Raw genomic sequence first — 16,364 nt, forward strand, 5'->3', positions numbered from 1 at the left:
AGTTATTTTAACAACACTTAGCTTTCCTAGCTTGTTACCAAGTGATGAAGATGACAACACTACTACTGAACTAGAACCATTACTTACGTTGTCATAAGAACATTTGATTTGCCCATTGCAGTGTTTTCACAATTAAATGCCAAATTGACTGCTCTATTAGGGTACTCTAATTATATTCCTTTATGCTGTTTTGGGATACCGAGATCTGCTCCAATGTTCAATACTCTAGTAGAACGTACCAGAATGTGCATATTACAACCAAGAGTTTGAGTATCTAACTGTCCCCAGTATAACCTGTACAAACACACTGTCCCCAGTATAACCTGTACAAACACACTGTCCCCAGTATAACCTGTACAAACACACTGTCCCCAGTATAACCTGTACAAACACACTGTCCCCAGTATAACCTGTACAAACACACTGTCCCCAGTATAGCCTGTACAAACACACTGTCCCCAGTATAACCTGTACAAACACACTGTCCCCAGTATAGCCTGTACAAACACACTGTCCCCAGTATAACCTGTACAAACACACTGTCCCCAGTATAACCTGTACAAACACACTGTCCCCAGTATAACCTCTACAAACACACTGTCCCCTACTAACACACTGTATTAAGTTCACCTTTAATCAAATTAACATCTCTCCTGGTGATACAGAACTGGTGATAAGGTCAATCCCTAAGAACAGGCTACTATAGTGTTTATAGTGTGTTTAGTGAATGTGTGACACACTCTCCCTCACTTCTTAATAATGTCAAGTTAATGTCATCAATGTACTGCAGCTTGCTCGGATGGAGAAGGAGCAAATATTAGAATATGAGGGACATTTGGCAGCTGCTTCATCAGCTAATGCTCCTACAATAACTGAATCCAGTAGTCATTTGTTGAACCAGGTCACCCTGTGTGACCCAAAGTATGTTGTGTTGTGTCACTGTGACCCCTAGTGTATTGTGTTGTGTCACTGTGACCCCAAGTATGTTGTGTTGCGTCACTGTGACCCCTGATGTGTGTTGTGTCACTGTGACCCCTAGTGTGTGCTATGTCACTGTGACCGCTAGTATGTGTGTTGTATGTGTCACTGTGACCCCTGGTGTGTATTATGTCATTCTGTGTCACCAATGACGTCTTATGTTGTCACTACAGAGGTCCAGCCAGACCCACCCCCCCTCCAGTCATAGAACTGGTCAAATCAGCCAATCGGAGCCTCAAGCTTGGTCAGTTGTTATGTCAGTGTAGATTACCTGACTTCTTACTGGAAGTGATTGATCGTCAGGTGAGACTTGTAAACAAGTCCTGTTACAGAAAAGAAAGTGTTTTTTTTCTAGAGAAAATCTGGCTTATAATTATGGAGTTTTAGAGCCTGTTTGGTCAGGCAGCAGCCAGTTATTTGAACCTAATCCACCTGCCACCTGCCAGAAATTTGGCACCAAGGTGGCAACCATAGCACAGTGAAGCCTGTTCTATATAGGTGGCTACATTAGGTACTTTACAAGTTGGCTAAGTCGGCTGGTTTAGACATGTGGTCTTATTACGCAGTGACCTTATTAATGAAAGTCTTGTTGTATATAACTAGATGTCCACACTGTTGCCATTTCTTGTATATCTCACAGGGGACAACAGAAGCAATGAAATGGCTATCAGATCTCATTGAGAACAACACCAGTTCACTGGAGATGCTACCTGTTCCTTGTCTCTGTGAGCTTTTTATGATCCAGTGTCATAGTGATGGATCACGTGATCCCGATGAAAACACCGAGCAACAGGCAGCACATCGTATGCACTACAAGAGGAAGAAAACCACCAATGAAAAGGTATGATTTGAACACTTGAGGACATCTATGTAATCCAGACACTTAGTTAAGGTCCCAAAGTATCCCTTAGTACATAAACTGACTTGGAAAATCAGGACACCTTGATAATCAGGACACCTTGATAATCAGGACACCTTGATAATCAGGACACCTTGATAATCAGGACACCTTGATAATCAGGACACCTTGATAATGTGTTATGTATACATGCCTTTTGGTGTCGCCCCTTCCAATTTGGATAAATAAATAAATTGATAAATATAATGTGACCCAGCCTGGGAAAACCGGGCTTATCGCCTATTTAAAAGTATTGAGAAATGCCGGTTTTAAGTATTTAGTGTGTTGTAGCTCGCCAACGATTGAAGCTATGTGTACCAAATTTTCACACGTTTTACACCAATTCCTTACCTTCCACAGCATCCACTGTGCAAGTAGCCAACAACTAAGTTTCCCGCCATTTTAGACAGTTTTTAAATTGAGGTTTACTGTATCAGGCGAACTGCAAAATGGATGGGAGGTGGGGGGGCCTGGAAGGCGGGCAAGATGGTGTTCAAAAATTGAAAAGGAAGACGTAGGGACGAATTAGGCCAAGTTTTGGGCCATTGAGGTATCAAAATTGGCTAAAATGAAAAGAAATTCACAGCAGAGGTACTTATTCAACACCACAGAGCTGTACAGCCACATGCAGTCATCCCCAAGGCTGACCAGAGCTCCATTAAGGCCCCACAACGCACATACGGATCGCCAGTGGGCTTGGGAAAAGCAGCTAGCAAAACCAGACCACTCAAGTCTAGCTGATTTTGATTGTGGAATTAGATAGTTTATTCATGTAGCTTTGTGTCCTGGGTGAAAAATCGAATCTGCTGACATGGGCGATAAGACCAGTTTTCTCAGACTGGGTCACGTATGATCATGTGATCCAACTGTACGAGACTCGTAAGGGAAGCATAGAAACAGAACTTGATCCAATTTATTTTAGAACATACATCCATTATAAAAATACTCTAATAGAACAGTCAGGTACATCATTGACTCACTGAGGTGAAACCCACAAGTCTGTATTTCATCTTGAAAGAGGAAACCTTCTACGAGCTAATTTATTGTGAGGGGATTATATAATATTATTGGAATGAGTTGTTTGATGATACATCTAGTGTCCCATATGTTATGTAGCTGTTAACAAGGGACTTTGTTTTCTTGTCATTTTGTCAAAAATCAACTTCTTGTATATATAGTAATGTAATGGGTGATGATAGCCCTTGCGCAACAATGATATTACGACAGAAGTCAAGAGACAGCGATTTTGACCAATCATATCACTTTCAATGTATAATTCACACACATGTAATTTCTATTGTAATGTTAAACATCTGTATTTTGTGTGCGTTGGTGTGGTTTAGTTTCAGCAGCGTCACCAGCAGTTGTTGGATCGACTGAAGGAACTTGTGTTGGGGGTTAGGGCTGAGGTAACATCATGTACTGCAGTACTGGGTCACCTGATGCAGAAGTTGACTAATTCCCACCTGCAGCCTCGGAGGATGGCCATAAAGGTCTGTCTGTCTGTCTGTCTGACTATGTTCTGTATACGTTACAATTTCTCTTAACAAACTCTCCAAATTAAGGACACTACAAATAACCTCAATGATAAGGACAAAATTATAACTCAAATAATTCTGCCTTTAAAAGAGAAAACCTTTTGATTGTAGTAAAATGGGCCAAAGACTTCCTAGTGTTATCGTGTTATCCAGAGTGTTATCCAGAGTGTTATCCAGAGTGTTATCCAGAGTGTTATCCAGAGTGTTATCCAGAGTGTTATCCAGAGTGTTGTGATGGAGACTTGTCCAGTGAACTACTTTGTACATCAGGTATCTTTACTGGTGTAGTTTCCCTCAAACAATATTGCAATTATCCGTATTAGCTTAACAATTGAAATATGCCAGTTCTAATGACATCAGCTGTTTAGTTAATAGCTAGCTGTTTTAAATTTGATGCACAATAGTTGTGATGGTTGTATGTATCATTACCATCCAACACATTGTTCATTTGTTTTATTAGGCCTTAGGGGAGCTGTTTGATGGAGATGCAGACTGCAAACCTGCTCAAGAGGCATGGCTGCTTCAAGCTATTCCACAACTACCCCATTTTGCAGCAATGAAGCCACACCTTCTACAACACATCAGAGAGGTTCGATATGATGTCATGATAGAGAGAGGGGTGTGGTCAGTTCATGTCCACATGTTTACAACAACAGAACTGACACAATTAACTCCTAACAGAAATCATACAAACTACTAAAATTTACTGGAAACATCAGCCAAACTGGCAGTTAGTATTCATGTGGGCACCTGAATTAGTAGGAAATATCAAGAAATATATGAATTACGTAGTATGGAATTAGTAGGAAATATATGGGATATTTTACAGCCTTATAACTCTATTCAGATCTAGCACTAGTAAATTACATACTCACTGTAGGACATTAAGGAACAAGGTGTAGGACATTAAGGAACAAAGTGTAGGACATTAAGGAACAAGGTGTAGGACATCAAGGAACAAGGTGTAGGACATTAAGGAACAAGGTGTAGGACATTAAGGAACAAGGTGTAGGACATCAAGGAACAAGGTGTAGGACATTAAGGAACAAGGTGTAGGACATTAAGGAACAAGGTGTAGGACATCAAGGAACAAGGTGTAGGACATCAAGGAACAAGGTGTAGGACATCAAGGAACAAGGTGTAGGACATTAAGGAACAAGGTGTAGGACATCAAGGAACAAGATCTTGCACCATACCATTGTGTTGGGATGAGTGGGCTCCTTTTGAAATGGTGACCGATAGATTGTTATTTTTGTATTAAGATGAGTGAGTTTGATTGGGTGCCTATTAATAGAACATACGCTTGCAACAAATTGAACATTTTTACATTTGGGTAATGAGGTATTGGCTATAGTATATCATCCGGGAAACACCCGGGGAAACACCTGGGGACACACTGCCTGATGTTTCAATAACTGGAGATCAATAGTTTGATGTCACTGAAATCATTTATTCAATACTTTAATCAGAATGTTAGAGGTTTTACTGATAGTTTACACATCATGTTTGTTGTTGCCTGTAGGCTATTAGAGTGGAGTCAGATGTCACGTTGTTGGGTTGTTATATCATGTTCCTGGAGGAGCACTCATCTGCTGCATACCTGCAAGATGTTGTTGAGGTCAGCCACACACCCTTGAGCTACATAATCATGGTTACATGTGATCTGTCAGCCACACCCCTTGCCATTGAACCTTGTTAACATCCAGACAACATACTAAATGTAGTGAAACTGTTCAAAGTAATCTTGTAAAAACTAGAACAAAATTATTGTCATTGTTATAGAGCAAATGCCAAACTATTAGAGAGTAGAGACCTGTTCACTTATGACTGTATCTATCAATAATAATGAGCTCCACCCCCTCGTTCTAGCCCCTCCCCCTTTCTTGCAGGAGCTATCAGTGATGATGTTAACACGCAGTCCCAGTGTGATCACCGGACTATTATCCCTACCTGATGTGTACTGCTGCATAGTGAAGATGTTCTTAGTGAGGTCATTGTGTGATATCAACCATGATGAGGTGATTATTATATAATTAGCTAATCTATTGTCAACTTCACACTTTAACAACACTTATTTACTGTTATTATTGTGATGTATATTGTTATGTGACTGTTTTAGGTGGGTGAGGCTAAAGGAGACTTTGTAGTGATTGGCTCAAATGGCAGCGTTGTGATGTCAGAGAGTGTCATACTAGCAACCTATTTCCTGTTGTCTGTGGCAACAGTCACTGGTAATTAACTGTAATTATTTGCTGTATTTCATAATAATTTGAATTACTGTAGAAGAAACGTACAACAAGTTACTTGACCACTGGTTGCCTAGTGATGCCCCTCCCCCAAAAATTCACCACAATGACAGTGAAGGGCGTGACCTGTTGCTATCAGATACCATCAAAATGAAGATGATTAAATCATCAAATATAAAACTTGCAGAATTTGGTACATACGAGATTCTTTGTCATCTTATTATTTTCTTTATATAGCATTGATGACACCTACTCTCCAGTTGCTATTGACGACCATTGAGACGTTTGGTGTTCCATTGTCAAGTGTAGAGTAAGCGTGAATCATGTGAGATAATGTGATCCATAGTTGTCATGGTAGGATAGCGTTGGACAAACTAGATGCTATCACTGATGTACCAGAACTGGTACAGAGTCAAGTGAAGGATCCTGGTAAGTGGGAAGTGTCCTGGAGGTACTTTTCAATTAGTCTGGGAGTCAAGGTATTTCCGTATTTGATGTGGGATAGTAATCTTATATCATTAGTGTGTTTGATACTACTGAAGTTGTTTCACCCAACAGTCAGTGTCAGTGGCCACTTAATGGTTACAGCTGGAACTTGTATAGTTTGCAAAGCACATGTAGGGATGTTCTTTCTACAGGCTTCTTCCACAGCTCTTGGAGGTCATTTCATCCATTGACTATATATCATACATTAGAGTAACTCTTACAACAAAGATCATAAATTTAGGGAATCAAAGCTGAAAGCTGGTCCCCTACCCAGAATTATACTACTAGGCACTTAAATGGTCAATCGTTTCATGTATCTAATACAGTATCTTGTGTATTGTAGCTTACACTATTCAGTTGGTTGAAGTTCAACAGTTGAGAGGAGCCAAGAATGGAGTGATATTTCGGGAACATCTTCATGAGATGTGTAAGATGGCCATACCTGGTGAGACACACCCATGCTACACCCCCTTCACATTCCCACACATAATTATTGTAGCCATGCCAACCATCTCACAACTCATCAATGAGCCAAAGAGCCCTGTATCCATGGAGATCACTACAGCCAATCAGAAAAAGTCATTCACTCATATCCTAAACCTCAGTAAAGAAAAGCTACAAGATACCCTGCTACTGGTGAACTAGTAGTTGCCTTAGTAACTGTTGTTAAATGTGTTGTTAGGTCTTTGGGGTGGGCAACAGAGATCTAGCCAATCAAACACAAGCACGTCATATACAACTTCAACTACATCAGGTGAGCTGGCATTATGATGTCACTATTGTAACCATGGAAACCATTTAGTTTCTCACACGGGCCACAATCACTCAAGATGATAAGATCACTGCACAAATTCACAATCTTGTCTCCTGTCTGCATCAGGTGAATTTTTGTGAGATCACATGACCTCATGTGATGTCGCATGACCTCACAGCTTGCATCTACCAGTGCCATGTTTGTTGAAGGACTGCACAAAAGTTGTTTCGCTAAGAAGCTTTTCAGGCAACTGTCCACTATACTGGTATGTGGTGCTTATGTAAGGTGGTGTCTTGTTGTTTTGGGATAAGTAGAGCTTATGTTAGGTGGTGTCTTATTATGCTGGCTATCAGATTGAACTGGTACATGTAACCACTTGATTATTGTTTATATCTCTGCTATACAGAAGAACGATAACAGTAGCAGATATCAGAAGGATTGTATCAACAAGTTGTGTATAACTATGAGGCTTGTGTGGGAGTATTCTAAAGGAAGAGGTATCCTATGTCTGTCTGTGTGTGTGTGTGTGTGTGTTGTGTGTGTGCGTGTAACGTGTGTGTGCGTGTAGCATGTGTGTGCGTGTAGCGTGCTTGTGTGTGTAGCATGTGTGTGTGTGTGTAGCGCGTGTGTGTGTGTGTGCGTGTATGTGTAGTGTGTGTGTGTGCGTGTATGTGTAGTGTGTGTGTGTGCGTGTATGTGTAGTGTGTGTGTGTGTGTAGTGTGTATGTGTAGTGTGTGTGTGTGTGTGTGTGTGTGTGTGTGTGTGTGTGTGTGTGTGTGTGTGTGTGTGTGTGCGTGTATGTGTAGTGTGTGTGCGTGTATGTGTAGTGTGTGTGTGTGTGTGTGTGTGTAGTGTGTATGTGTAGTGTGTGTGCGTGTGTGTGTGTGTGTATGTGTAGTGTGTGTGCGTGTATGTGTAGTGTGTGTGTGTGTGTGTGTGTAGTGTGTGTGCGTGTATGTGTAGTGTGTGTGTGTGTGTGTGTGTGTGTGTGTGTGTGTGTGTAGTGTGTGTGCGTGTATGTGTAGTGTGTGTGCGTGTGTGTGTGTGTGTAGTGTGTGTGTGTGTATGTGTAGTGTGTGTGCGTGTATGTGTAGTGTGTGTGTGTGTGTGTGTAGTGTGTGTGCGTGTATGTGTAGTGTGTGTGCGTGTATGTGTAGTGTGTGTGCGTGTGCGTGTATGTAGCGTGTGTGTGTAGCACTCACACGCGCGTGTGTGTAGCACTCACACGCGTGTGTGTGTGTGTCTATTACTGTCAGTTTTTGTGTCGGAGTTAGTGGAGGTGTGTGGTAGTGTGGTTTGTCAATAATAATGTGCATGTTGGCAAATTACTGTTTTGCTGAAACTTGCAATCAGGGGCGGTGGAGCAGGCCAAAGAGTGAGGGGGCCAGGCCAGCTGTAAGTTGAAGACCAAAAAAAAAAAGGTCACAGCCTGCTGACAATAGCTGCTCTCTACCAATTATATTTCCTTACACATACGTAGCTAAGTAACTTGCTACACTGCTTCTCTGAATACTGTGACTGCTCTATTAGGGTATCCAGATCCTGACTGCTCTATTAGAGTATCTCGATCTTTTCTTACAAACAGTGTCCCATAAAAGTAGGGGGGCCATGCCCCCCCATCTCCACCGCCTATGCTTGCAATTAAAACTATTTTCAATTCTAATCTGATTACTGTGTGTGTGTGTGTGTGCAGTGGGAAGGCACCTTTCCATAATGTACACTAGTAAGGTTTTGTCTTGAGGCATGTCATCACGTGTGTGTGGTATGTGTCATATGACATATTTGTTGTTACATGTTGTAGGATCGTCACTTAGCAACACACTAGAGTCATGTCAACGAGAGTTGGGTAGGGACAGGAGCTCAGTCAGTTCAACATCTTCCTCAGGTAACCTAACCTTCAGCAGTGGAGGTTGGTCATGTGTAGCCGGGAACTTGACACTACCAGGACACGTAGCTTGTAGTAGTACAGAAATACTCTAATAGAGCAGTCACACTATCCTTGTGTGCACCTCATCTGCTATTATTTTCTGGCTATAGTCTTGAGTGACTTATTGTGTAAATGTGTATCCATATGTGGTACTGTCTGGTGTTGATACTGATAATATTGGGAACACTCTTTACAGTATTTATATTAGAAATACAGGCAAGAGGAGGTATATGCGGTAAAGTGCCAGTGGAGGGGAAACAAAGAGATAGCAAGGATAAATGAATTCTTTAGTAATCTGGTTAGGTTGATGCAGTCAGGGGTAGTTAAGGTCTCATCAGTGCACAAAGCACACCAACATATGTAGCATGCTCTAGCTGGGCATCCCCCCCCCCAGGAAAATTTTCTAAATCTAGATATCAAAAGAGAATCTGGAGCAAATATTTCTGTGTAAAAAGAGAAAACTTTAGAAATTAGCAATTGTAAGATTTTACATATATCAAAATTAATGTGGAGGTGATTTAGAACTAGCCAAATGGTGGACTGTTGAGAAATTTATTTGAAATAGCTATCACAAAATTGAATTTTGAGGCACTTTTAGTCAAACTTAAAGTTCAGGGGGCATTCATTTCCAACCCCCCACTCCCCCCCCCAAAAAAAAAAAAAACCAAACAAACCTTATTTTATTCACAAGAAGTATGGACAATTTAGTACAGTGGTCCGGACCTCAGTTATCCGAATGCCAAATTTGACTGTTCTATTAGAGTATTTTGTTATCAGCGTGCATTAGAGTAAATGACTGTTCTATTAGAGTAGTTCAACGAAGCTCTGTATATAAATCAATGGGTTTCACTTAGTGAACACTTTTGGCTAACTGTAAGAACAAAGCTGTTCAGATAACTGAGGATCCATTGTACTTGCTTCTTAGCTAGGAAGGTCATGTATTGTGTTGGGGTGGCTGAAAGAGGGTTTGTGAGGGTTCTGGGATACATATGATACACTACCAATTCACACATTAGAATACTTGGTATTGATACTGAGGTGTTGGGCCGGGTTGAACTATGAGATCATGTGATGTTTGATGATCAACCTCTTCTAGCTCTAAATGTTATTGTGTGGTGTTGTTTCAATAGTTTCACTAGTTCAGCTCCTCTCTGATGTAAAGACCACCCCTGCAAGTGTAGCCAGTGTGTTCCCTACATTATCAGCATTATTGTGTATCCATGACAACCCGCTACCTCCTCATGGTACTCTTTTATTGGAAGGTTAGTTGTTATGATAACCATTTGCTTGTTGATGCTTAATTTGTACAGTGTGTCATTCACTGATAAAGCATAGGGAGCATTATTTGGAAAATTTATTGTATTGTCTTGTGAAAGCATCAATTGAGCATGGTTACCGTGATGACTGCCTGCAGTTTCTAGTCAAGTTGTACAGCATTCAGGCAGAGATGAGTGAGGTTGAGTCTCGCAGGAGACGTTGCTACCTTATTAGGGGTCTGCTAATGGACTTGATTGAAATTGTCCAACCAGAATTGAGCTCTGCTTGTTCCAGTCAGCTACTTTCCGTGTTGTTTCGTCCCCCAGGAGGCACCTTGTCATCCCAGAGGGGTGGAGGTGGCTACCTACTATCACGTTTAGTCCATGAAACAAGTTGGTGTGCATTATACCGAACAATAAAGAGCTTGTTGCTAACGGAGACACCATTACAAGTTGCTAGTAGTTACGTGTTGGAGTTTCTGTGGGCGTGTACCCAAAAGCCTAGCCTGTGGCAAGGAAAAGCAAAGAAAGAAGGTGTGGTTAACAGCCACATTAGTATGGTGTGTTTACATTACTGTAAGAGTGTCTATATTTGTCCCATTACTTAGGGCATTGTTGATGGTAGTCTGTTGAAGGTCAGTGGCCCAGAGGTGACCAGTATATTGAACTTGGTTGTGAGGGAGTTGAACGAGTCGGACGAATCTTCCTTAACTCCAGACTCCATAATTCAGACTCGTGTTCCACTACTGGCAAGTTGTATTCACCATGACAACCAAAGCAATGCTAAATCAGCAATCCTCGCACTTTACCACAACACTCAGTTAGTTACTTGTTAGGTGGAATGTATTAGCTTGACTCTCATTGGTTGTTTTCAACCATTTTAGCATGCAACCATAAATGTTGGTAGAGTGACAAATTTGTTGCACATTTCAGTGAGGAAGCCATATTAATTACCTATAGTCCTTATGGTTCAGAATTTCTAGTACTGTACACATACAACTTCTTGTAGTATAAATACTCTAATAGAACAGTCAGCAAGTGTATGATGTGTTTTCCCATAGACAGTATTCACATGGAGACGAGGTGTTAGGGGTCAGGAAGCTCCTTGTGGTGCTATATCGAATGTTCCCTCACTTGTTACCAGAGCTGTCCACCTGTACCACTATAGTGAACTGTACTTGTGAGGTTAGTATGTGGTATGTGTTGGGACGGGAGGTGGTTAACAGGCACTATGTACTAGCTACACTGTAATAGGCAGGGGCTTCCCTAAAGAGCGGTAGAGTGGCACAGTACCACTCTACTTTACTCAAAGTTCCTTTGATGTGGTAATAGGAGTGTATATAATTAACAAATTGATTTTGATGTTGGTAGCAAATTGACAGTTTCACCACTCTACTGGGGAAAGCTCTAAATAGGGATATGACATATTACACACTTCTTTGCCATATGTGACCCAATCTGGGAAAATTGGTCTTATCACCTATTTAAAAGTATCAAGAAATGCCAGTAGTTTTAAGTATTTAGTGTTTTGTAGCTTGCCAATGGTTGAAGCTTTGTGTACCAAATTTTCACATGTTTTACACTAATTTATTACCTTCCAGAGCGTCCACTGTGCAAGTAGCCAACAGCTAAGTTTCCCGCCATTTTAAATAGTTTTTAAACTGAAGTTGACTGTATCAGGCAAGCTCCTAACAGGAAGGGAGGTGGGGCCCCAGAAAAAGGGCAAGAGGCTGTTCAAAAATTGAATAGAAAGGTATAGGGATGAATTTAGCCAGTTATGGGGCCATTCGGATGAAAGGAAATTCACAGAATGTGTCTTTATTCAACACCACGGAGCTATACAGCCACCCCCAGGCTGACTTCCAATAAGGCCCCACACCACACATACAGATTACCACTGGGTTTGTGAAAAGCAGCCAGTGAAACCAGACCACTCAAGTCTAGTGAAATTAGATAGTTTATTCATGTAGCTTTGTGTTCATGGTAAAAAATTGAATCTGCTGACATGGGCGATAAGACCGGTTTTCCCAGACCCAGTCACATATATGGGTCACACATTACCTAATAAGGGACAAATGTGGCTCATCATGTCACCAGTACACATCTGGTTTACTGGCAATGATCATGGCATAGGTACAAGGACTCGTGTAAATTCCACAACAACATGTACCACTAACATAACAAAAGCTCACCAAGCTGTGTTAACCCTGAGTACAAACTTTAGACCTTATCCCTGGGAAGCTAGCAGATCATCCACACAATGTGGTACGTGCCAAGTGATACATCCTGGTTCCTCATGATCATCTTAATTGTTCAGGGGTGAGGTGCTGATTGACATAGTATTTAAACACTGATCCCCTTACAACACACAGACCACGTACGCACGCACACACACACACACACACACACACACACACACACACACACACACACACACACACACACACACACACACACACACACACACACACACACACACACACACACACACACACACACACACACACACACACACACACACACACACACACACACATGCACACACACACACACACACACACACACACCACCACACACTTGTCAAACCCACCATCTGAGGACAATAATTTGCCCTGAACTTGGTATGCTACTTGCCAGTGCTATGTGAAGTTATTTTAATACACTAACATGTACAGTAGCCTCCCCTTTATTTGCTCTAAATATGAAATCTCTCTTATTCCAGCTGGACATGATGATTCACAACCTAATCTGTGTCATGATGGACTGTCAGATGGGAGAGGATGATGCCCAGAAGTTATCAGACGCCTCCCTCATCTGTCGTAGGCTGGTAGTGCACCACCCTCTTATCATGCTCAGGTGACTAACATGGAGTGTGTAGTATAGAGTATGTATAGTATAGACACATGAGCAGGGGCAGCGGAGAAGGGGGGCTGTAGTCCCCATGAAAGAAATTGTGGGGGGGCTTAGCCCCGCTAAAATTGTCTATTAGCTGTGATGGAGAGCCTAGCTCAATAGCATCAATAATTCGAGATACTCTAATAGAGCAGTCACAGTATTCTTAGAGGAGCAGTGTAGCAAGCTACGTATGTAGTTAGAGATATAGTTGGTGGCCAGCAGGTAGTGGCCTCTTTTTTTTTTTTGGTCTTCGACTTGCAGCTAGGCCATGACATCACCAAGCTAGACCCCCTTAAATAAAGGTGTCTCCTCCATCCTTACACATGAACTACATGTATGTAGTAGGTAATGTATGAACTTTCTAGTATGCGGTATGAAGTATCTAATATGTATGTAGTATTAAACATGTGGAATGAAGTATGTACTGTGGTATGTTACTTCCGTTGATATGGAAGTTTGTAGGTCATAGTAATCTTCATGTACATTCCTATACAGACATTTGGGGATGACTGGTTGGCAACTACAGGGAAGAACACAGTGTAACTCGAAGGATTTCTATAGCAAAAACCACTATCTTATCTTCATACACTTGTTTAGCTTACTAGAACTACTACAACCATACGTCTTTGAATGTGGCCAGGTGACATATCAGGACATTGGTGAACATGATAACCTAATATTGTTCTATGTTACAGATTAGCTCACTCAATGCATGTCTTCAACCTTACTTTGATCTGATTGAGGTGGGTGTGGTGGATGTGTTGTAGTGGGTGTGGTGTAGTGGGTGTTAATTTGAGAGGTCTGAATTCTATCGAAACTTAAGCTTGATAGCTTCTACTACAAGATGGGCATTCTGTTTTCAAGCAAACAATGCTTATATGATTCTGCAGTTTTATTGTTGTCCTAATATCATACATTATTGTCTCACAAATAACAGGATGATTAGTTCAAACCTCACACATGATACAGTAAGAAATATCTGTGGTTAAACAAATTATATTTTCTAGTCACACTGCATGAACAGTCGAAGACTTCACAGCTTATTAACAAAATTTGTGGACTTCTTGTTGACGTATTTACAGCAGCATCCCCAGGAAGCCACACAACTCATCAGCAAGAACCGCTCATCACTCGAGTAGGTCACAATAATGTCGTACCATTATCAGCTAGTCTCACTTGTAGGAGTTTATCCACGGTGTTGCAGAGTTCAGCATTGAAGTCAGTGTTACACTCACTGCCCAAACAACATCAGGATGGAGAGCAGTCCATTATGATGATCCCTTCAGTGATACCTATTAGTAACACATCGGAACTATCCCTGGATAAACTGACTCCATTTCTGAAGGAGTTGAAGTCTGGCAAGCCAACTGAAGGTGTGGATGAATACATGTCTGTGTGTAGTGTGTTTGTGTGTGTACGGACATGTGTATCACTACCCAGTAGTTAGAGCATCACCACAAAGATCAGTGCTCCACAGGGTCTGGTTGTTGTTTCCTTGGGCAAGAAACATTTACTCACACTACCCAACTGCTTACAATGTATGTAGTATGCAAGCCTTGTGTAGTTTCTACATTTAGTATAGCGGCGTAGCCCCCAAAATTGGCAATAATGTGCACTTTTTCATAAAGCCATGAAACTTTCCACATAAATAGTAGTCCTCAATAGGTGTATTTTTAGATATAGTGCCATGGCTGATTTGACCTTTGGTGACCTTTACAGCCATTTTTGTACAGAAAATTCATCATTTTTGTCTTTAACTCCCTGAGGCAGTAATTAACTTGTTAAAACATGGTACCAAACAAAAGATCTTGCTGATAGAAGCAACTTGGTTTTAATTTGAAGTCAATAGGTGATTTCAGTACAAAGTTATGATCATTTTTACTAGCTGCAAAATTTGATAAATTTACCTGCCCTTGAGGTGTGAATTACCCGTGGGCAGATATTTATGCATAAATTTATCAAATTTTGCAGCTAATAAAAATACTCATAACTTAAGAATGAAATCATCTATTGATTTCAAATAAAAACCAAGTTGTTTCTATCAGCAAGATCTTTTGTTTGATACCATGTTTTAACAAGTTAATTACTGCCTCAGGGAGTTAAAGACAAAAATGATGAATTTTCTGTACAAAAATGGCCGTAAAAGTCATCAAAGGTCAAATAAGCGATGGCACTATATCTAAAAATACATGTATTGAGGACTACTATTTATGTGGAAAGTTTCATGGCCTTATGAAAAAGTGCACAATTTTTTTGGTTGTGCTGCTATACTAATTTGGGATACTAATAGTAGTCATAATTTCTAGTAAGTTAGCTACAGTTAAAAAGTCATTCCTATGAAAAGTATGAATATAATGTGAGGTGTGCCTACCCCTCCTCTCTTGTAGCAATGCGGAAAGTACTACTGGACCTTGATGAGACTTCCCTTCACACTACTGCAATACTAAAACATTTTGTGGTGAGTGTAGTTCTTCTATGCAGCATATTGTTGATACTGTACAACACAATATACTCTCTACAGCCTCAATTGTGCCATATCATGACCATCTCTGATCCTCACTGTCGCAAACTTGCCCGCCTAATGCTGTTCCGTCATCTTCGCCAGTCCCCAGGGTAAGCCCAACACAATGCACCACATCTCTTACCATGACTGCTATTGTAGTGATGTGGCCAACCTGTTACCATCCTTCATCCACTGTCTGGACTCTCAAGACCTGGGAGTTGTGTCAACAGTTTTGGAGGGAATAACTGAGCTAGTTCTTCTGTGTAATGGTATAAGTAGTGTAAGGTTGACCCTTTTGTTTATTTGTTGTTCACAGCTACGGATGCTTCCAAACTGTTGTCTCGGCTGTTCCATATTGCTCTTCATACATCACAATCATCTTGTACCACTGAATTATTGAAGGCATTGCAGTCTTGTACTCTACACACAATAAAATGATACAACAAAAACTGTACACTGTAATTCATGTATACTAAATGATTGATGTATAAAGAGACTACAAGAGATGCTGTTCAATTTGCATTAGTTTGAAGATATCATCCCACGAGTTGAATCATTAGAATAAATTTGACAGGTAACAAGTCATGATTCTTTGAGGGAGTCCCCTTTGTCCACACTTCTTGGAAGAGAGCCGAATATCCAACACGCCAGTCGCAATGCAGACATCACCGTAAAATAAATGCCAGTAACGCAGGCGGCCACACAGCCTGAACAACAAATCACCACGGAGCAGACCAGTGCTAACACTACAAGTCCTACTAGTAGAATAGCCAGCAAAAACAGAAGTGTCCCTACTACGCTGCATATCGCGAACACTAGAAACATGAACAGCGGAAACAACGATAACAGGATAAACGTGGCATAACCAGAGAATTGAATAGG

At 41.0% G+C, this 16,364-nt stretch overlaps 1 protein-coding gene across 2 annotated transcripts in view; it reads left to right on the forward strand.

The window, feature by feature from the left end:
• Positions 1-16,004, forward strand: part of LOC136251457 (integrator complex subunit 1-like) — a 32,907-nt gene extending 16,903 nt beyond the window's left edge. The window contains exons 19-49 of one of the 2 annotated variants that reach the window (XM_066043907.1): positions 791-921; positions 1,152-1,281; positions 1,619-1,819; positions 3,220-3,369; positions 3,875-4,003; positions 4,937-5,032; positions 5,304-5,432; positions 5,534-5,645; positions 5,698-5,853; positions 5,898-5,970; positions 6,019-6,089; positions 6,490-6,591; positions 6,646-6,782; positions 6,829-6,900; positions 6,949-7,026; positions 7,079-7,165; positions 7,307-7,397; positions 8,703-8,786; positions 9,959-10,090; positions 10,139-10,644; positions 10,693-10,904; positions 11,146-11,269; positions 12,807-12,940; positions 13,475-13,619; positions 13,675-13,722; positions 13,987-14,114; positions 14,162-14,352; positions 15,367-15,437; positions 15,501-15,592; positions 15,642-15,751; positions 15,799-16,004. In XM_066043907.1, the coding sequence (XP_065899979.1) occupies positions 791-921; positions 1,152-1,281; positions 1,619-1,819; positions 3,220-3,369; positions 3,875-4,003; positions 4,937-5,032; positions 5,304-5,432; positions 5,534-5,645; positions 5,698-5,853; positions 5,898-5,970; positions 6,019-6,089; positions 6,490-6,591; positions 6,646-6,782; positions 6,829-6,900; positions 6,949-7,026; positions 7,079-7,165; positions 7,307-7,397; positions 8,703-8,786; positions 9,959-10,090; positions 10,139-10,644; positions 10,693-10,904; positions 11,146-11,269; positions 12,807-12,940; positions 13,475-13,619; positions 13,675-13,722; positions 13,987-14,114; positions 14,162-14,352; positions 15,367-15,437; positions 15,501-15,592; positions 15,642-15,751; positions 15,799-15,920 (4,044 nt within the window). In that variant the 3' untranslated portion in view covers positions 15,921-16,004. Of the gene's footprint in view, positions 1-790; positions 922-1,151; positions 1,282-1,618; positions 1,820-3,219; positions 3,370-3,874; positions 4,004-4,936; positions 5,033-5,303; positions 5,433-5,533; positions 5,646-5,697; positions 5,854-5,897; positions 5,971-6,018; positions 6,090-6,489; positions 6,592-6,645; positions 6,783-6,828; positions 6,901-6,948; positions 7,027-7,078; positions 7,166-7,306; positions 7,398-8,702; positions 8,787-9,958; positions 10,091-10,138; positions 10,645-10,692; positions 10,905-11,145; positions 11,270-12,806; positions 12,941-13,474; positions 13,620-13,674; positions 13,723-13,916; positions 13,948-13,986; positions 14,115-14,161; positions 14,353-15,366; positions 15,438-15,500; positions 15,593-15,641; positions 15,752-15,798 lie in introns of those variants that run through there. The other variant, XM_066043908.1, reaches the window with a different exon arrangement.
• Positions 16,005-16,364: the final 360 nt, after the last annotated feature.

The sequence above is a fragment of the Dysidea avara genome, chromosome 3, assembly GCF_963678975.1.
Source record: "Dysidea avara chromosome 3, odDysAvar1.4, whole genome shotgun sequence".
Classification (NCBI taxonomy): Eukaryota; Metazoa; Porifera; class Demospongiae; order Dictyoceratida; family Dysideidae; genus Dysidea; species Dysidea avara.